Source organism: Stegostoma tigrinum, chromosome 10 (genome assembly GCF_030684315.1).
Source record: "Stegostoma tigrinum isolate sSteTig4 chromosome 10, sSteTig4.hap1, whole genome shotgun sequence".
Classification (NCBI taxonomy): domain Eukaryota; kingdom Metazoa; phylum Chordata; class Chondrichthyes; order Orectolobiformes; family Stegostomatidae; genus Stegostoma; species Stegostoma tigrinum.
The window spans coordinates 44,073,408-44,095,966 of NC_081363.1; the positions used below are offsets into that span (position 1 = coordinate 44,073,408).

The following is a 22,559-nucleotide window of genomic DNA, read 5'->3' on the forward strand; positions in this document are numbered from 1 at the left end:
CACAGTATTTGTGTGGCTATGCCTAGTTAAGTTTCTGCTAATTTGGATTTAATGTTTTTATTTTGTGGGGATAGGACATATCTGAGTAATTTTGCACTTAATGGATGGGCACAAAGGTTACTGCTGTAGCGGAATAGCATGGCTATAGGCTCAGCTTGTCCTAGAGCACGTTTTCAGTGTTACAGCCAGAATGCTGTCCAAGTCCACAGCCAATGCACGCAGTACATTTTCAATATCACATGGGAATGAACCAAATTGGCTGAAGATTAGCATTTAGAGATGAAGATCTCGAAGAAGATTAAGATGGATCACCTGCTTAGTTACCTCTGGCTGAAAATTCTATGACAAATAAAGAAGGGTAAGGTTTCAAATTAAACAGGTAGGGGAACATTGTAACACATCAACATCCAAGATTTACAACCTGATATTTACAATACATTTAATTGTGGGTATGTACTCCAAGATGAATACCGTGGATGCTAGAAACAAGAAAAAAAATTTAAAATGTATTGAAAATTCAGATCAGGCAGCATCTGTGGTGAAAAAGAACGTTACTATTTCAGGTCAATGACCTTTATTGACCTGAGACGTTACTCTGGTACAGATGTCCCAATCTCTAGATCGCTAGAGACCAGAGGTACACACACAGATGGATTTTAAGACTCTGCAGAAGTCCCAAAGTACTGACATCTGTGGGAATTGCCTGGAAAGTTTGATTTTCGAGCAAGCAATGTGTTCTTTCGGGTCCTCTGCAAAAATCTCCAACTCATCCTGAAAGTTACAAGGTATTAACCTGGGTGATGACCAAGAAAATATTAAGACAAGTTAAAACCTGTTCTAAATTCCTAGTAACTGTAGAACTGAACCCCTTAAATCGCTCAGTGATCTCCATTGCTAAGTAAACTACCGACACACTTCTGTCGTCTCTCCAACTACCCTATCTGTGTACCTTGACCATCTGCCCATTCACACATTAATTCATTTATTTACTCACTAATATTTACTCCAGACCTTAACATTTGCCATAATGCAACTAGTGCAGTAAAACAGGAAGCATCTAGGTCTTTCACTCATGCTAACTCGCTGTGACTGAGTTCTTCACAAGACAATAATGCACTGCATTTCTGTAGAAGCCAGGCTCTGAAGACTTGGCAAGAAGGAGAGTAGAGTAGAAGCAATTGAAGAAATATTGCTGCTCTGATATCTGGGTCTCTGTTTCTCGCCAAAGAAATAGTTCAGTACTAAAATAGTAAATATTAGATACAAAATGGATAATTTAAAACAAATACTGACCTTTATCAACATGAACTTTTGCATTGGCTCATACCACTGAAGTAAGACAATACCAGACTGCAGCGCCCCACAGAGGTATTTATGTCCAGTATATGGATTCCGCACTACAGTTAGCGAACAGATCAACGGTAACATGTTACTAAGCTTTCAAAAAACTAAAAAAAAATTCCAAGTGACATGAACTTGCTTTCAAATGCACTCATTAAATTAAATTTTCTTATACCAGCCATGCAGTACTGCTGTATGGCAATGGTTATTGTTTTAGCTACTGAGCTTTTCAAGAGAAAAAGATTCGTAGAGGTGAATTGCATCAACTTTTACACTTCAAATTCCCGATTTTAGCTGTTTTGCTTTTTTGGGGAAGGGGTGGGGCACTTGTGCTGGAATACCAAATAAGAGGGAAAAGGACCATTTGTGCACACTTCCCAGTAAACAGATCACAGTAGTACTGACTTAAACAAATCATATACTATCACATGAACAGAGATAGAGTCACAATCATATCCTTATGAAAACATATTAAACAGAAACTTTCTATATTTAACAACTATGCTCCAAACAAATGCTTAAAGAGAACAGAATTTTAAAAATAAAGAATTTTACACACCAATGCAGCATTTGTGGCAGCCTTTTGTTTCTGGAATTTTTGTTGTTAATGCAAACCTCCTAAAAACAACGTACAAGGTAGATTTTAGTTCTTTCACAATCATCATCTGAAGAAATTTGTGGTTTATGGCTCATGCTACAAGTTGGTATCTTGAATGAGCCTATATGAGTTCAACAATTTGTCTATTTGTCTCATTATGCCATCCACCTACCATTTTAATTGCTCTGCCTCATCTTCCAATTAAACATTTACAGCCATTTTAATCTTCCATTCCTGTTCTTTTTGAAAAATGCTGTTGATTGGTATAATCTGTCATACTGTAAGATCTTAATCAAAAGATCTGATTAAGGACCCGCACACCTGAAATAGTAAATTTTTCCAAGGATGCCAACTGAAAGCATTTCATTTTGCATATTTTCTGATTTTGTCATATATGTTCACTGACATTAGTTTGCACATCATGAATCAGTGCCAGTATTAATCATATGCTCTACCTGGAACTACTTACAGTATTGCACAAAAAAATGTGGAATAATGAAAACAGATTTTACAATACTCAAATAGTACAAATGTATTTGCTTACCTGGGTATTATCTTGTCAGGGAAACGATGTGTTTGAATATGGGATGCCAGGCCTGGTTTTTTGGCCTGCTCAAATAAGGCAACCAGATTGTGTGAATAAAGCTGAAAGGTCTTGCCTGCAATTGTAAAGAAATATGAAAGAAATCAAAAGTGGACAATTGAAATCTATTCACAACACACTGTTCTGAACTTTTACACTGGTTTGTTGATAGGATGTAGTCAGTCAATTTGGCCTATCAATATTCTCAAATTCATCCCAACATAAGGTATTACCCAAAATCAGCTTCAATTTTGGATTCTCCAAAATCATCTCTGATTTATGATAAGAACATGAACTTCCCAAGGTTTACTGCAGCTACATGATCCAAATTCTTTGCATCCATTCACATATGCATTTTGGCTGGTGCTCCGAATTGAGCCTAATTACTTCAATCTTTCTGCCTCTTATTCCAATATTCCTCTGTCCTTTTTCTTGAAACCCTCACCAGGAACTCCACAAAATTGACATTCCATGCCTACAAAATGCAGTTTTTCATTTGTCCAAATATCCTCATTGCAACATGTTCCACATTCTTACCACTGTCTGGATAAAGAGGTTTCTCTGAAATACCAGAAGGGATTTATCAAGATCTCTGTCAGATTACTCTCTTGCATTAGCATGCTCAGCCATTCCCTGATAAGCACCTCGTCAGCTCTGGCATCATTTCCAGTGCCTGTATGCCTGAGGTACGTGTGCGTGTGCGCGCGTGAGGACGAGGACCCGAGGATGTGGTGGTGGTGGAGGACAATAGTGCAGAAAGAAAAAAAAAAAGTGTACGTAATAGGCTTAATCCAAAATACCAGCCAAAATGGAAATGGATACATGGAATAGGTATTGTGGGATCATGTTAGCACCCAACTTAGCAGCAACATGTTGTCACAATATTATTTTCCCATTTTTGTTATTTGCTCTTCTCATATCCCTGCATATTCTTTTCATTGAATGGTGATCAGTACTGTGCACAGTGGTCTGACCAAAGTCCTATACAAATTTAACATTAACTTCTCAGCTGTCCAATTCTATTATTCTAGAAGGGAGCACCTGTGCTTACTTTCATAAAAGAAAACAAAAATTACATAATTAACCTGTGTTACTGCTCTTAGCGATGTGTACATCTGAACTCCTAGATCACACTGTTCCTCTATTCAATGTAAACTATGACTCACACGCTACGCGGCCTTGTTTTTCATTCCAAAAATAAACCTCATACTTATAGATATAATATGGCTATTCCACAAGAGTACAATATACAAGCTGGTGTTAACAGTGCTCATCGTCATTATTAACAATACCACTCAACTCCAAATTGCTCAGTATCCAAATCAAATCAGGACAGATCTTTCAACTCTATATGCTCTCTATCATAAAGGTCATCTATTACTAACTTTAACATTGCATAGTTCCATCTCTGAATCAGACATTTGTCCTGAAATCCTTGATTAGATCTCGTTTTCAATCTACTTCATCCTCCACTTACCATAAGCCTCTCATCGAAAAATCTGTTTCTTATATTACATTCCAAATTATTCTTGCTCATCAAACACCCACTTGTCTGGTGATCTACACTAATACCCAATTTCTCCCATGTTGCCAATTTAAATTCCTTCACATTTCCAACCTCATCCAATTCGACAACCAGCAACTCTTCTTACCATGCTGTCAACAGCATTAGAGCTCCTGGAATCCTTCTTCATTGGAAGTTATCTTTGCTCTGAGCCATTAATTGTTTTCTTAAAAGCTTGCTATTGTTGTTCAACCATCTTTGCTACTAAACTCCTTCCCCAGTCCACTCCAGCCAGCTCTGCCCTCATTCTTTTTGTTTAAATTATCTGTATTTAAATTTCATAAAGTTGTTTCCAACCTAAGTTCCTCCCTCTCAGACTAAAATGTTAAATTCCACCATGCTCTGGTCACAGTTTCCTACGAGATTGTTTATTCTGACATAATTTATTAAACCTGCCTCAACACACATCACCAGATCTGAAATAGCCAAATCCCTAGTTGGGTCCACACCATAACTGTTCCAGGCAACAGTTACAAATATGCTCCAAATTCTTCCTCAAGGCTTCTTCTGCCAATCTGACTACCCTAATCCATATGAAGATTAAAGTCATCCATAAATGTGATAAAAACCATGATAAAAACATAATTTAAATATCTTCAGCTTTGGTTCATACAACATGTTTACCTTCTGCACGCAGTGAGCAGGTCAATTTAGACACGAAATGAAGCCATTATGGGAAAAGGAGAACACAAGAGGGTTGATTAATTTTTCAGGAGTTTAAACAAGTGTCTATTATGAACAACAAAAGGAAAGAACAGCTCAACGATTATTTCAGTTAAAACCTAATTTCAGTACAAATGACAAAGCACATTTTATAGGATTATAAAGACAATAAACTATTTTCGAAAATTATCAAGTTCAAATTTTCATTGCCCTATATTATTTAACACATACAAACATCTACAATAGACAAACCTCAAAAAGAATATTTGAGTTTAGAGTAGCATTGTGTATATATTAAAACATACTTACATGATGCACCTGCAAAAAACTGTCTAATATTCATTGTAACCATGCTATAAATTTATCATTTTAATTCATCCAGACTACATTTGCCCACTGTTCTATATCAACAAAGTACTGATTCATAACTCATGGCTCTTTTATTCTGTGACTGATAATTAGGCAGTCTGCAAGGGCAAGCTGGTCAGTTTTCCTAACTTTAAATCCTCATGATTGTAACTAATTAAGATGATCTAGATTTGATCCCTGCAATATGTAAAATCAATTAACATCACCACATGAAGAAGCAGAAAGAATATACAAACTTCAGAGTTATTGGGTTTAAGAGGAGCAGTGGTTTGCTTTTGGAAAAAGGTAGAAGAAACAACAGTTCTGACTTCTGTCCAGTGACTTGTGCCAGAAAGTAAAATTTTAACAGTGAATGATTTACATTAAAAGTCCAGTATGTGTTGCAAAATTCAGTAGTAATTTATTTCCAATAACAATCCTTTTTCCTGGTGTTTAAACAATGTAATTCATCTTGGAAGTATGGTTCCAGGGAGAAAGAGATTTTCAACATCTCAACCAAATGACCATTCTTGATGCATTTTGTTTCTATACAAGTTTAAACATGCTTAAATATGCATACTTTTCAAACGGCATCAATGGATAGTCAACAGCATCAGGTGTTCAATTAGTTTCCACCCAGTTACGCTAGGGAACAAATCTTTAAATCTAGTTCGGAGCAGCAGTAAAGAATGTAAGTGCTAGTTGAGATACCAATGGTATTAGCCCTCACTACTCTTCTGCCAGAGATCAGTTCAGAATCCCCAATTACCCAGATGGCAGTTGAGAGTTATTGTTGCAGTGAGTTTTATATATTGTGAGCCAGATAGGTTTTTCTGACAATCAATAACAGCTTCATGTTTATTGTTATACTCTTAACTCCAGACTTTTAAAATGGATTTCAGATTCCAACATGTTAGGATTCATAACTACGTCTCCAGAACATTATCTAGTTTATGGATTAATAATCCCGTGATAGTATGAGTAGACCATCACCTATCCACACTACTGAGTAATTTAGGTATTTCAAAATAGAAAATTCCTTTTGGCACTCGAGAACTGCAAACAATCAATAAGGAGCTATTTTACAGTCACCATCAGCAAAACAACAGGACTGAAATCAGAATACTACAAAGTACAGGATGAAGGCCACAATACCAAAGCGAGTCAGACCTCCCCAGTGGCACCCAAAGATTTGGTTTCTAAATCTTAACTAGGAATTTTGCACAAGTCACTTGTTTTAAAGCAACCAGCAGATGCTTTATGCTGTTGATTTTTTTCGATACAACTCTGACTACTGGGTACTTATACAAACTCTTGGAGTCTGTTTCTTTTCCACTAGGTTACCACTGTCCTTGGTTGCTTGAATCCCTAGTTCATCCTTATCTTCGAGTAACATTTACACACTGTTCAGTACTGTAATACTTTATATACATTTCTACTTAATAAGTTACTGCATACGCTGTGTCCTAATTTTCTCTTTTGCATAATTATCTCTTCTGCTATTTTCCGCTTCTATTATCAGAGCAACATCAGCTTTAATCATCATTTTTATATTCTATTATATTGCAATAATAACAGAAATATTAAAACTCAAAATCCATCACAACAATTAAAATCGATTTTCAATTTGCCACGTTCCCATGAAAATAAATCGAGGTGTGTCTACAATAATTCTTGTTACACCTATTGATCGGCAATAAAGTGAAGTAAATTTTCAAAAGCAAAAGTTCAAGTATTATTCTTAAAGCTTGACCAAATGGATACATACCTGATAAAGACATTAATATATTATTGATAACGTACAGCCAGGTACATCGCCTGGGAAAAAGCTGGGAAAATACATTTCAATTAACATCCATTAAAAACATTGACAAGTTAAATCAAAGTTATTCCAGTAGATTTGCATAGCCATTACTCCACTTGCCAAAACAGAAACCTAGAGCTCAGTGTTGCAATTGCAGCATTGTCAGAATTGTAAGAAAGACCAGATAAAATCTATGTTCATTATGCTTACTTGTTCCATTGAAGCTTCATGCAGCTCATTCAGATTTAATGTATAAATGCCGTCTTCAGTGCCAAATATTAAATATTGGTCTAATTTAAAGAAAAACAATGCCAAAGTTAATATTTCATTGGAAGAAATACTGCGTAACTTTTTTTGTAAATAACTTCAGTGTGAAAGCAATTTTTGCTTAATAGCATTACCCTTTGTTTCAGGGTGTATCCAAGAAGTTGCACAACTTATCTTCAAAGGACATCCATCAAATACTTTTGTAAAGCAGGCACCCATCTACAGGAGGAGAGTTTTAACATTCAAAAATGTAGCTGTTAGTTTTGCAAAAACTGAACACTTTCCAAAAAAAATTTGAGAATCAACTTGTGCTGACTTGAAAAATAACCTATAGTACAGAACCATTGTTTAGCATTTGAAGTGGGTTCTAGAATCAAGGCACTTAAATATTAGTTGCTGAAGAAGAATATATAGACATATTGTATCTGCTTCAACTCAACAAAATAGGTGATAGCCATTCTCTGGTTCATGTCCTAGGGCAATGCCTTGACTAGTCAACCGCCCAGTTTAAAATTTAAATAAATGTGGCAGTCAACAATCATTATCGTTAACTGGTGCATTTTCCATAGTCTACAGGTGGCACACGGTAATGAAGTACAATTGTTCACCTTGGAAATTTGTGGTCAGGGGTTTTGAGATTCCTTGCATGGTTAATGAGCCAGATCCTAGAGCCACATTTCTAACTGCAATTGTCAGATGTTTCCAGCAGGTGGAATTGGCCCTTGGCCTTGAGATTGCTGGCACTCTTTTCTCTGGTTTATTTCTTGTACTTGGTCTTGTCAACCGGTGTTCTCAAAGAGTTGCCATCATCATACGGGAGGTTCCTTCAAGTCAGTTTATTCTGAATGGGTAGCTCTCATGCATTGACATTCATGTTACATTTCTTGAGATAGGCCTTCAGGATGTTTTTTTGAAACGTTTTCCTTGTCCTTCTTTCACTCAAGTGTCTTCCTTGAGCTGGGCAAAGAAGATTTGCTTTGGCAGTCGGAACTCAAACACCCAGAGCACATGACTGGCCCAGCGAAGTTGATTTTGGATGATCAGGGCCACTACATTGGTTCTACTTGCTCTTTCGAGGAACACGATGGTATGCCTGCCCTCCAAACTGATGCGGAGAGTTTACCTCAAACTGTACTGATGGTACTTCAAGGGCCCTGAGGAGGCGTGAGAAAACATTGCATTTTCAAGGCAATGCCCCTATCAATCACAGTCCACTTGCCAAATGATCAGCAATATTTTCTCATCCAATATACTTGTGGTTTTCCCTTCTACTTTGGTATTTTTGTGAACTGCCCTGCTGAGTGCAAATGAAAGCTTCGACTAAATTGGTGTTTTTTTCTCCAGCAATGCTCAAATTCTGTACTACCAAAAAACTATAGTTCTTACTTATAGTCATTTGTATTGCTTGGCACAAATTCAAACTCCACAAATATCTGCTATCATCAAGGATGGTAAGATTAAGCAGTGGGAGCAGAAAGGGAACAAGATGTGTTAAACCACTGGAAAAAAAACAAACATTCTTGTCTTGCTATTGTCATGGATGAACTCAGACAAGTATGACAACTGCTGAATAAAAAGCGAAAGAACTGTGGATGCTGTAAAATCAGGAACAAAAAGAGAAGTTGCTAGAAAAGCTCAGAAGGTCTGGCACCATCTGTGAAAAGAAATCAGAGTTAACATATCAGGTCCGGTGACCCTTCCTCAGAACCGAAAAAAATCACCAGACGCAAAGCTTTAACTCAGATTTCTTTTCTTTACAGATGTTGCTAGGCCTGCTGAGCTTTTCCGGCAAATTCTGTTTTTGCATCATTTCGGCTTGTTGTCCAGTACATCATCTCATGGAGGATGCCAAGGGTATTTAGGTAGACTTCATGTGGCTCCTATTCAACCTTCATGTGTACATATTTTTGGTTCATTAGTGAAAAGTTACTATAGTGTAAAGGTAGTGGAAGGCGTATGCAGTTGTATTAAGCTGAATTTCTCCTTCAAAAGGTAAAGACAATCGGGAGAAATTAAACGGTGAAGTGTGGCAGCACAGAGTCAATATAATAGCAGGTCCTAACTTGAAATCCACAACTACAACTCAAACTGTTGTGTACTTGGACCACAGCCAAAATAAAAAGAACTTTTTGAAACGTATTATGGGGAAATTCTAGTCAAAGAGGTCATAGGAATGCTTGAGAAGAAAAATGAACATTAATAAAAGTCAATGAAGACACTTTACTTTGCAGAACGTACATTGGATATCGCACTGCCCAACGAAATACTTGGTATACATATACATAGAAATAGAAATAAAAGGAGGGTTTTGTGTTATCATACATTATCACACAGAATACCAACAATATTATTAATCAATTAATATACCTAGCTTAATGACTCTAATAAAGTACCCACATATTTGTCTGACTTTATCCTCAACCTATCACATTTGAGTGTACTAAGGGTATTATGCTTAAAAAATTGACTTACATGAACCTTTGGAGTTGGAGGAAGGCCATTGATTGCAGGCTTCTAAAAAAAAAGTCAATGTTGAACATCATTCAGAGGTTAAATTCAGTTATTTCAGCAAAATACAATTTAGCAGCATGACAAAAATCACATATGATAATCACTTGGCTTATCCACAAAAGCTGCCATTTTAATGCGTGAGAAGTTAAAAAGAGATTCAAAGTCATCTGACCTCCTGGTTTGTCAGGTTGGGGAGAGTACATCAATAAAGGTAATAAGTGCTCTCTGGTGTCCATTTCAATCTGATCCAGAGTAAAATGAAGTTATTATAACTATATATATTAGATATATTGTCATAGAAATTTTATTTACATGTTACAATAAGCTTGAAAATCACAATGACTTCCATAGAAAGAGGAAGCTTCCTTGAAAATCACCTATGGAATGAGGTACATTTCTAACGCGAATTTTCAGTGAGAAAGGCTCTTGCAAAAATGCTGGGCTAGACTCAAACCGGAGGCCTCTGTCCTGAAACTGGCTCTATGCTGTTTAGGGTATTAGGCTGTTTTGGGGTAGAATGAATGAAGGGGTACCTAAAATTGCACAGCCTTGCTCTTGGAGGCAGTAGTTAAGCACAGACATGAATGCACAAAAAAGTGCATAAACTCATTGAAACTATCATGTGAGTCATGTTATCATAAAAACTTTAGCTCTGTTGAGCTTTAAGTTTAAAAATATAAACTGGAGTTTTTGGAAAAATGTATTGATGTCAGCCTGCAGGCTATCATTACAGAATTTGTGCTGCATGATTGATCAAACTGTGTGGTGTCTGTTGAACGAATATCTTGATTAACAACTTCAGGTGGTTACAGGATGGAAGTGTTCACTTTCACAAAGGAAGGAATAGCGTACTAAGTGAATGTTTGCAATTGTAAGAGATTAGTTCAAGGAATTTTGATATACTGAATACTATTTTGTAAGTCAATGACGATTTCCTTAAAAATAAATGTTTCATAAATAAGCACTTGACTTTATGTCAGATCAGCTCTGGAGATCTTCCCACAGTAAACACTACACGAGTTGGTATGGAATAGGTAAGGGAAAGGAGTAGTATAGGTTGGCACAGATGAAGCATAGAATGAGAGGGGCGACTGATAGGCAGTTTCAGTTTTACATCATTTAAAACAAAATTAACCAGACAGTGCCAGTGCACAGACAGTCCATCCACAAAACCCACCCCAGTAACTGGTACGCTCCACCCTCATTCCATGGCCACCCGGTTTGACTCAATGTAATTTCTTCTGAGATTAGATTTGCAGAATGAGGAATATCTCAACTCTGTGATCCTAACCCAGAAGCAAAATTCGAGGTCTAAATCTTCTAAGTAACAAAGCAGGAAATACAATCAAATAGTTTGAAAATTACAAGGAACATACGGGAAATTCTCTTTTATCTTTTCTTCGAGGTAGTGCTGGAGGATGCTCAGATGTTCCACTAGTTAAACTTGAAAGATTTCCAGTTACACCTGAAAATATACAAAACAACCAACAATCACTCTAAAGACAAAAAGAAAGTAAATACATGCAAACCAGCTCCACAAGAGCAAAATGCCACCAAAATATAACACTCCCTACATCACCTACATAAACAATTCTTGTACAGTCATTAATAATATCTGTATACAACCATGACAGTGAAAGAAAATTAGCCATAACTTGGGAGTGTTAAGCCACAAAAATGTTAAAATAACAATCTCATGGTTATGGCTTTTTTCCAAAATTCATTTTTCCGGTAAGACAGACCAAGTCTAAAATTTACAAAATTGTTATTTTAAAATGATACCACTTCTAAATATATCCATTAGAAATTCAGAGATGCAGAGAATGAAAAGATTTAAAAGGAGAAACTGTTTTAGTCTATTCAAAGTGGGTTACTTGTGACAGATAACAGTTCCAGCAATCTAAAAAGGATTGCTAAACAGAAAATCTCAAACTTCTGAAAATGTCCAAAAGGCAACCAATGGCAAGCACTGCAAATTCAGACTTTAAAGCATGGAAAATTTATTTTTCAAGGCATTTTTTCAATTCTCATTCACTGACTTTGTGGTGTTAATTTTGTGGGCTTCAAGACTGGGGGAAAAGATTTTTTTGATGAAGCACTGTTGAATAATGTGTGAACAGAACATTAGCTGGTGTCTGCAATGCAACCAACTGTCTGTAATTAAAGAAGCAATAATTAAATTAAATTTCACTGGTCCCACACAAAAGGTCTGGGGCAAGTTCCAAAATTAACATGATTTCACACCAACAATATTAGTTACTTCATTTCTTATGAGACATTTAAATTTTGAGAGGATTTGTACCTCGGATTGTGGATGAGGTTGCAGACGCGCTCGCCAAGCCAATGGGTTTGGTTGCAAACGTTTTAACACCCCCTGCTAAGTAACATCATCAGTGCGTGTCAGGTAAAGTGTCTGTGTTCTGTCCTGTTTGTATTTATATTCCTCGGTTTGCTGGGGTGGTTGGCATTACTCCTGGTTTTCTCAGTGGTTTGTACACAGGGTCTAATTCAATGTGTTTGCTGATGGAGTTCCTGTTGGTATACCGGGCTTCCAAGATTTCCCCCGCTGTGTCTCTGTTTGGCTTGTATGATTGTCGATGTTTTGTCTAAGTCGAATTTGTGTCCCTTGTTGTTCGTGCAGAGTGAGTTAAGTGAGAATTACTCGTGTTTCTTGGTGGCTAGTTGGGTGTTCATGTATCCATACAGTCAATTTTCTTCCTGTTTGGCCTATACTGTGTTTCTCACAGTCCTTGCATGGTAATTTGCACGTTACTCCAGCTTTGGTGGTTTTGGGTATGGGATCCTTTACGTTCATCGGTAGCTGTCATAGGGTGGTGGTCGGGTTTGTGGGTGACTGATATTTAGGGGTCTGAGTAGTCTTGTGGTAATCTCTGAAACGCCCTTGATCTATGATAGGGTAATACGTCATTCTGGTCGTGTTGTGTTTTCCTGTTGTGGTCTGTCGGAGGTAATGGCGGATTGTGCTTTTTGAGTATCAATTCCTTTTGAAGACTTCTGTACAAGTGTTCCTGTTCTGGCCTTGCGTACATTCCGGGTTGCTGCAACGTGTTGTGGCTCGTTTAAGTAGTGTCCTGATGCAGCTCTGTCTGTGGGAGTTGGGTTGGTTACTACTGTATCAGAGTATCTGGTCTGTATGTATTGTCTTTCTACGTATGCTAGTCTGGAGTTATCCGATGTTTTTACATTCTACCATTATGTCCAGGAAGGGTAGTTAATTGTTGTTCTCTTCTTTCGTGAATTTTATCCCAGTGAGGACGCTGTTTATACGTGGTGGGTCTCTTCCAGTTTAGTATGCTTAATAATCAAAAAGTGTCATCCACATATCAGATCCAAAGTTTGTGTTGTATAATGGGGAGCACTGTCCATTCTAACCTTTGCATTACTGCTTCTGCAATCAGTCCCGATATTGGGGATCCCATTGGCGTTCTGTTGTCTTGTTTGTATATGTTGTCATTGAAGGTGAAGTGGGTTGTGAGGCACAAATTTAGTAGTTTCACAGTGATATCCTTACTGGTGTTGTGGGAGTCCTGGGTTGTTGGCTTATTCAATTTGTCTAGCAGTGTGGCAGTTATTTCTTTGGCAAGGGAGATGTTTATGGATGTAAATAGTGCTGCTACGTTGAAAGATATCATCTCTTCCTCATCTATCCCAGTGTCCTTGATGATGTTGAGGAATTCTCAGGATGACTGAACGGGGCAGATAGCATTGTCCACCATGTATTTCAATTTCTGTTGTAGTTCTTTGGCAAATTTATATATTGGCGTTTCTGAGAGGGAGACAATGGGTCGGGGGCAGGGGGGAGCCCTTGTTTGGTGTACCTTGGTAAGTTGGTAGAAGTGAAGTGTTTTCGTTCATTTTTTGTTAGTCTGTCTTGCCGACGTCTCCCGACTTGTGTAATTTCTTTGGGATCATCGTAATCTGGTTTCCTAGCTGTGGTGTTGGGTCTATCACCATCTGTTGGTAGGTGAGTTCCATTGAGTGTTACTGTCATAAGTCCTTTGTCTGCTGGTAAGATGCAACGTTCCTGATTTTCTTGAGTCTTTCCAGGGCTTTCCATAAGGTGATGAGTGCGTTCCACCTTCCATTTTTGCTCAGTGTTGAGACCAGCACAGAACAGCAATGGAAAATCCCTAATATCAGGACTGATTGCAAAAGCAGTAATGCAAAAGGATAGAACGGACAGCACTCCCCATTATACAACCCAAACTTTGGGTCCAATATGTTGGTGACTCCTTTGTGATTATTAAACACATTAAAAACGAGAAGAAATGGACTTACACATAAACAACATCCTCACTGGGATAAAATTAACGAAAGGAGAACAATCCTTCCTGGACATAATGGTAGAATGCAAAAACAAAGGGAAACTTGCATATAGAAAACCACACATGTGGTCCAAATACTCAATTACAATAGCAACCATGCCAACACCCACAAACGGAGCCGCATCAGGACACTATTTAAACGCGTCACAACCCAAAACTAAGCAAAGCCGAACAGGAACACTTATACAGAGTCTTTGAAAGAAATGGATACCCGAAAAGCACAATTCGCCATTACCTCTGAGACAGTCCACAACAGGAAGACACAACACGACCGGAATCAGTTAGCACCCTACCATTCATTGAGGACATCTCAGAGATGGCCACAAGACTACTCGGAGTCTGAGTGTCACAGTAGCCCACAAACTGACAACCACCCTATGACAACTCTGACAATCTTAAATGATCCCATACCCAAAACCAGCAAAACCATTGTAATATACAAAACACCATGGAAGGACTGTGAGAAACACTACATAGGCCAAACAGGAAGAAAATTGACAATACGGATACATGAACAGCAACTAGCAACCAAGAGACACAGTCACTTCTCACTTGTCTCACTACACACTGACAACAAGGGACACAAATTCAACTTGGACAGAACTTCGATAATCACACAAGCCAAACAGAGACATGCCAGGGAACTCCTGGAGGCCTCGTATTCCAATCAGGACTCCATCAAAAAACATATGGAACGAGACCCTTTGTACAAACCGCTGAGAAACAAAACCAATCACTCCAGCAAACCGAGGCATATAAATAACAAGCGGAACAGACACATACACTTCACCAAAGGCACACTGATGACATCACCTAGCAGAGTGACGAAACTTTTGCAACCAAACTCACTGACTTGGTGAGCACGTCTACGACCTTATGAGACATTAAACATATTTTCTGGGGAAAAGCTGAACCATTCCCAATCCACCTCCTCCACCTGCCAGGCTGGTCCTTAATTTGAATAACTTTAGCACCTCTCACTCTCTTCAGACTAAAGGCGTGTTCATGGATATGGAAATGGTCCCCAGTTAAGCCAGTTTCAGTCCTAGTTGGGCATCCACCCACAACTTTTGCTCCAGTACACTGCTGACATCATTAGTGGAGCTTTCACCTCTCATCCAGAATTCGAAAAGTTTATACATTTTGCTTCCAATTTCCATTCTCCTCTCACCTTCACCTGGTCCATCTGAGTCCTACTTTCCAGAGACAGGCTGACCACCAACATCCACTACAAACCACCAACATCCACAGTTACCTCAATGATATAGTCCCACATCTTGCTTAAAGTAAAAACTCCATTCCAATTTCTCAGTCTTCGTTCCATCTCTTCTGATGATGCCAGCTTCTATAAAAGGGGCCTCCAAAACATCCAGCTTCTTCCTCAACCAAGGATTCCCCACCACTGGTTGGCAGGCCCCTCAGCCACGTCTAACCTGCCCCTTGCACTTCATCCCCAAACCCCCTCTCAACCATGATAGAGGCCTCACTCCCCTCTCACAACTGTGATAGGGGCCTCCTGGTCCTCACTTACCACCCCACCAGCCTTTCATTATCCATAATTTCCACCACTTCCAGTGGGGTGCCACAAGCAGACACATATTCCTCTGTCCTCTCATCAGCCTTCCAAAGGGACCATTCTCTCCAGGATACATGGGTCGACTCAGAACTTCTCCCACATTCCCATTGCAATCATAGAAGGTGAAACACCTGTTTGTTTACGACTTCTCACCTCACCATCCAAGGCCCCAGATACACTTCCCAGGCAAAGCACTGATTTACCTTCAATCTATTCTACCCTATTTGCCGCTCACAACGTAGTCTGCTCTACACCGGGAAGACAAAATGCAGACAAAGAACACTTTGCAGAACACCAATGCTCAGTCTGCAAAAGTGACTGAGCTTCCAGGTGCCTGCCATTTTAACAAACCACCACGTTCCCCAGTCAACATCTGTCTTAAGTTTGCTGCAGCACTCCAGTGAAGCTCAACACAAGCAGGAAGAACAACACCTCATTTTCCACTTGGGGACCCTGCAACCTTCTGGATCAATATCAAGTCCAACAATTTTAAGGCCTGAGCACTACTTCTACATCTTTACTGCAACCTCCAAACTTCAGGCCTTGTCATCACATTGTTGGCCACTAATAACCTCCATTAGCAGCTATTGATTCCCTCAGGCTGACCTTTACCTACTCCTCTGCCTCTGTCTCTCTCTCTCGGCTCCAATTTCATCTATCATTACTCCTCCCCCAACCCCATCTTCAGCATATATACCAACCTTGTCCTGGCTATCAGTTCCATATCTGCTCTGAAAGAGTCACTAGACCCAAAACATTAATGGTGCTTTCTCTTCATAGATGCTGCCAGACCTGCTGAGTTTTTCCAGCAATTTTTACATCTGTTTCTATTTCCAGCATCCACAGTTCTTTGGAGATAACAAGAACTGCAGATGCTGGAGTCAGAGCTAATGGAACACGGCTGGTCAGGCAGCATTCGAAGAGGAGAGTTGTCATTTCGGGCTAAGACCTAGATCAGTCGTGATCTAGTGTCTAGGGCTGAAATGTTGACTCTCCTGCTCTTCTGAAGCTGTCTGACCTGTTGTATTCCACCAGCTCCACACTGTATTGCTCCAGAGTTCTTTGGTTTTTTCAACCTAATTTTCAATTAGTCAATGTTAAGTAAATATCTCAATCTAATGCAGATTTTTAAAAAAAATTTAATGCAACTGAACAACCTTAGAGTTATTGGCTGACAGTTATCTTCAATAAAAATGTTTTTTAAAAGACATGATTCTATTGCTCACTCCCATACAAATGCCAATGATTCTTTTTATCATTTTAAACATTTAACGGTATATTAGAGACAAAATTTTTTCATTTGTATGAAGAGGGGTGGTGGTGTCTCAGTTAGATTATCCGAGGTGGGCGAGTTGGCCAAGGATGTGAGCCACCAATACAGCTTTAAGAACACAGAACAAGAACATAAAACATAAGTACAGCACAGTACAGGCCCTTTTTGGCCCATGATGTTGTGCTGACCTATATTTCTACTAAGATCAATCTACTCTGCATACCCTACATTTTACTTTCCACCATGTGCCTATCCAAGAGTCGCTTAAAAGTCTGTAAAGTCTGACTCTGCTACCACTGCTGGCAGCGCATTCCACATGCTCAACACTCTGTGTAAAGAACCCACCTCTGACATCTACCCTGTACCTTCCTCCAATCACCTTAAAATTATGTCCCCTCATGATAGTCATTTCTGCATGGGGGAAAAAGTCTCTGACTATCCACTCAATCTATGCCTCTCATTATCTTGTACACCTCTATCAAGTCACTTCTCATCCTTCTTCACTCCAATGAGAAAAGCCCTAGCTCCCTCAACCTTTCCTCATAAGACCTGCCCTCCAGTCCAGGCAGCATCCTGGTAAATCTCCTCTTCACCCTCTCTAAAGCTTCCACATCTTTCTCATCATGAGGTGACCAACAACATTCCAAGTGTGGTCTAACCAGAGCTTTATAGAGCTGCAGCATAACCTCATGGCTCCAACTCGATTCCCCAACACACCATACGCCTTCTTTACAACCCTATCAACTTGGGTGGGCAACTTTGAGAGAACTATGGGCGTGGACCCCAAGATCCCTGTTCCTCCACACTGCCAAGAATCCTGCCATTAACTTGCATTCCACAGAAGTTGTATTATTGGCCAATCTCAGCACAGCATGGGACGTTTGATGTCACAATGATTAAGAAGTGAAACTATCAGACCTGCTATGGGTGATATTATAATCCAAAACTGACTGATATTCCTGCTCCATGTACTTCAATAAATTTGTGAATTTTCATAGCTATTCTAATTCAATAGTATTAGTTTATTCTTAACTTCAGGGCATTTGAATTGCAATACTTATTCCTACAAAGAGCAATCTGCATGTGCAAATACTCCCTCCTTGACATAACTAGAAATCAATCATGCAGGACTTTGTTGGATCAGAGAGTTAAGTCCTAGCTGTTGCAATATCCTTAAAATTTCAGTTTGATTAGAGATTGACATGTGAATAGGAGAGACATCAATAGTCTAATTACAATGTGCCATTTCCTGGCATTTATTTATATTTAACATACTCACAGGCCCACATCATTGCGGTTTATCCTTACATTAATTTGTAACATATCCTTACAAAAGCAATGTAGAGAAACCAGCAATTGCCATCTAGCAATTGTTTCTGAAGTCTACACAGGGCACACATCCTAAGAACCCGTTGATCCAAATGGTACACAAAATCAATACCACCAAAATACCATCAGCATGAACAGCAAAATCAGATAAATTAAACTCCACGTCTGCAACAGGGAGTAACATACGGAGGCATGGGATTGAGGGTGATTTAGCAGTATGGATCAGAAATTGGGTAGTTGGAAGAAGACAGAGGGTGGTGGTTGATGGGAAATGCTCATCCTAGAGTTCAGTTACTAGTGGTGTACTGCAAGGATCTGTATTGGGGCCACTGCTGTTTGTCATTTTTCTAAATGACCTGGATGAGGGCGTAGAAGGATAGGTTAGTAAATTTGTGGATGACACTAAAGTCGGTGGAGTTGTAGATAGTGCGGAAGGATGTTGCAGATTACAGAGGGACATAGATAAGCTGCAGAGCTAGGCTGAGAGGTGGCAAATGGAGTTTAATGCGGAAAAGCATAAGGTGATTCACTTTGTAAGGAGTAACAGGAATACAAAGTACTGGGCTAATGGTAAGATTCTTGGTAGTGTGGATGAGCAGAGAGATCTGTGTCCACATATGTGGATCCCTGAAAGTTGCCACCCAGGTTGATAGGGTTGTTAGGAAGGCATACAGTGTGTTAGGTTTTATTGGTAGAGGGAATTTCGGAGCCATGAGGTCATGTTGCAGCTGCACAAAACTTCTGGTGTGGCCGCACTTAGAATATTGCGTACAGTTCTGGTCGCCGCATTACAGGAAGGATGTGGAAGCACTGGAAAGAATGGGGAGGAGACTTACCAGGATGTTGCCTGGTATGGAGGGAAGGTCTTTTGAGGAAAAGCTGAGGGACTTGAGGCTGTTTTTGTTAGAAAGAGGTGGTTAAGAGGTGACTTAATAGAGACATACAAGATGATCAGAGGATTAGATAGAGTGGACAGCGAGAGCCTTTTTCCTTGGATGGTGATGGCTAGCACGAGGGGACGTAGCTTTAAATTGAGGGGTGATAGATATAGGACAGATGTCAGAGGGAGGTTCTTTACTCAGAGTAGTAAGGACGTGGAATACCCTGCCTGCAACAGTAGTTGACTCACCAACCTTAAGGGTATTTAAATGGCCATTGGATAAACATATGGAAGATAATGGAATAGTGTAGGTTAAATGGATTTCAGATTGGTTTCACAGGTCAGCGCAACATTGAAGGCCGAAGGGTCTGTACTGCGCTGTAATGTTCTATGTGCTAGTCTGTATGGCTTTGGGGATGCAAGGCAGAGGGATAAACTGTGTTGGAGATGCAGGAACTGCAGGTTTTGGAGACAGTGTTAACACAGTGAGGAGCTTTTTTGATGAGGCATCACTGCTAGATAGCATTTATTGCCTGTTCCTAATTGACCAGAGGGCAGCTGAATTAACCACATTGCTGCAAGTCTGGGGTCACAGGTAGGCCAGACCAGGTAAGCATGGCAGTTTCCTTCCCTAAAGGACATTAGTTAACCAGATGGGCTTGGCCACCAATCGACAATGGATTCATGGTCATCATTAGACTCTTAACTCCAGATATTCATTGGATTCAAATTCCAACATCTGCCGTGGTGAGATTCAAACTTGGATCCCCAGAACATTCCAGTGTCTCTAGATTAACAGTCCAGTGATGATACCACTACACCATTCCCTCACCCAGCTGGAGGAACACAGCAGGTCAGACAGCATCAGAGAAGAGTTGATGTTTCAGGGTCAGGACCCTTCAGCAGCATAAATTATGTTAGTAGCACAGTGAGCCCTACTCCATATTTAGTTACATTACCTAAGTCATTAGCTCGGATATCAAGTAATCCAGGGCTACTAATGCTACTGGGAAGGGGTGTTTCAAGAATCTCCGATTGATACAGTGATGTTGGAGTGCTCTGTCTTCTTGGCACAGATGATGGCCCATTTTCTGTGCAAGGTTGCCTTTTGATTGTCTGTGATCTCTCTTCATCTGGAAGATCGGAAGCACTCTGCACCCTTGGCTGAAATGTGAGAAACTGGTTTCAATAATATGAAATAGGAAGCTTCAGGTTAGTTTTCTTACTCCAATGTATTTCTAAATACAAACACTGCAATTTCATTAACAGCTGATCAAGAACATTATGGAAAAGGTAAAGCAATTTGAATCAGCAGACAGAGCTTTCATTCTCTGCATGAAGATAAAACTGGCATGTCAAATGGGACACAAATTCAGAATCAGCCAAGAAGGAAACTAAGTGGCAGCCAATTCAATTCTGTTTCGTGCTCTCAAAAGTGACAGTTCTGCTCAAATTTTTTCAACAAGCATGAAGATTATTGAAAAACAAACCCATCACACAGTGTCCCTTGGAACCATAAGTACAGATAATTAAACCTAATCAAGTTTCTATAAAACTTGTATGCCTGAATAGTGAAGGTAAAACTGAAGGTACCTTCAAAAGTAATTGTGTTTAATTGCTTAGTTAGGTAGAGAGAGCTATAAATTGCTAAGTTATTGCGCTGCAATGATGATCGTGAAATCTTAAAAGAATCATTAAAATTTACAGCACATTTACTGTCTTTTATAAAAAGCTGTCACACTCTTACTCTGCATTTCCAATCTCCTTAATTTCACCACTATAGTTTCAATACTCCTCTCAATTTAACATTCCCTTTTGCTTTATCCTACTTAACCTACATGGTCCTAAAGAACCAGGCACCTTGCTGTGAGAGAGTGTGTCAAACCCCTTTCCTTTGCAGGAAAATATCTGCTCTACATCCTATCTTTTCCTGAACTACCTCCCAATACTTTGGCATTGAATTTTAAGGATCTGCCCTAATCCACCTTCAAAAATTACATCTCAGCTTAAAGCTCATCTTCCATTGTACTCCCAAGAGTTTGTGGTTCAGAGCTCCATTCATTTAAGGATGATAAATATTGCAAGTTGAGGTGCACAGGGTGACAGGACAGAAAAGAAATGTACATCTGTCAAAAGAAGTTTCCTGTTTTGTGAAGCAAAGAAATATTTTCATTTGTACTTCTTGTCGTTCACCTTAATATTTCATAGAATTCCTACAGTGTGGAAGCAGACCATTCAGCCCATCAAGTCCACACTAACCATCCAAACAGTATCCCACCCAGATCCACCCACAACTGTATCCCTGCATTTCCCACCCTAGATACCATGGGCAGTTTAGCAGAGCCAATCCACCTAACGTGCACTTCTTTGGACTATAGGAGAAAACAGGGAGGACCTGGAGGAAACCCATGCAGACACATGTAAACTCCACACAGACAGTTGCCCAAGACTGGAATTGAACTGGGGCCCCAGGTGCTGAGAGGTAGCAGTGCTAATCACTGTACCGCCCCAAAGGCCTTAGCATAATTATCTAAATCTTACTTAAGTAAATTATAAAGATTCCTGCTGGTGTCAATCCACTACATATGGCTAGTGACCTAACAGGGAAGTTTAAGGGTGCCATGCAGAAGCTGTGCAAACAAATTTCTACAAAGACTCAAATACTTCTTCATTCTTGATGATTTGTGCAGAGTGATTCTTAATAAGTTTTGCTGCAGCTGAAATGCCACAGTAATGGTGATGGCCCTTAAACAAAATGTATTAATTAACCTTTTAATTGTAAGCCTAACAGCCCACTGAAATTTTATTTTACTACAACCATAGAACAGCTGATGCAGTGTAATATTTCGACCAATTTTAGTTAAAAAGACACGAACAACCAAATTTGATTTTTACAATTCCCTTTGCAAGAATTACTTCAGTTCTGTTTTTTTTAGGGAGGGAGGGAAGAAAAAAAAGAGAGAGAGAAAATTGTAAGAGTACTCACTTTTGGTGGAAGGGGAGGTGGAACTACTCTTTTAAGTGTTGGCCTTATAGAAAAATACAAATTGTTTAACATGGTTCAAAAGGATACAATGCAGATACAACAGGAAGATAAAAGTAATGTTAAGATTTCACACATTAGACATACAAGATTGACAAATGCTCAGTTCCCCAAGTCTTCAGGCAAATTCATTTCTGAGATAATAACTAATAGGAATACTTCCCTTTCAGATACTCTTTCCTTAAGCTGTAATGCAAAGACAAAATCAGTCCCACTTTTACATATTTGTTTCTTGCATGCGAGGGTGACGGATGCCAAAAGGCCTTTCAGAAGGGTGAATCATCTCCTTGACTCCAGAAAACCTTCTGGCATGGCTACATGGCTTTTATGGTCAGAGTTTCAAGCTTTTTTTGTCAGTGACTGTGAAAGCACAGCAAAATATTTTCAAGTAAAGATGTGAGATTTGCAGGTGATGGTCTTCCCATGTGCCTGC

General features: G+C 39.3%; 1 protein-coding gene across 3 annotated transcripts in view; it reads right to left on the reverse strand.

The window, feature by feature from the left end:
- Positions 1-22,559, reverse strand: part of map4k5 (mitogen-activated protein kinase kinase kinase kinase 5) — a 155,685-nt gene that overhangs the window by 21,817 nt on the left and 111,309 nt on the right. For all 3 annotated transcript variants that reach the window (XM_059649146.1, XM_059649148.1, XM_059649147.1), the window contains 10 exons: positions 22,070-22,112; positions 20,043-20,247; positions 11,056-11,144; positions 9,641-9,682; positions 7,303-7,387; positions 7,112-7,191; positions 6,866-6,926; positions 2,484-2,598; positions 1,901-1,959; positions 1,294-1,397 (listed from right to left, as the gene is read on the reverse strand). In XM_059649146.1, coding sequence (XP_059505129.1) covers positions 1,294-1,397; positions 1,901-1,959; positions 2,484-2,598; positions 6,866-6,926; positions 7,112-7,191; positions 7,303-7,387; positions 9,641-9,682; positions 11,056-11,144; positions 20,043-20,247; positions 22,070-22,112 — 883 coding nt within the window. The remainder of the gene's footprint in view (positions 1-1,293; positions 1,398-1,900; positions 1,960-2,483; positions 2,599-6,865; positions 6,927-7,111; positions 7,192-7,302; positions 7,388-9,640; positions 9,683-11,055; positions 11,145-20,042; positions 20,248-22,069; positions 22,113-22,559) is intronic.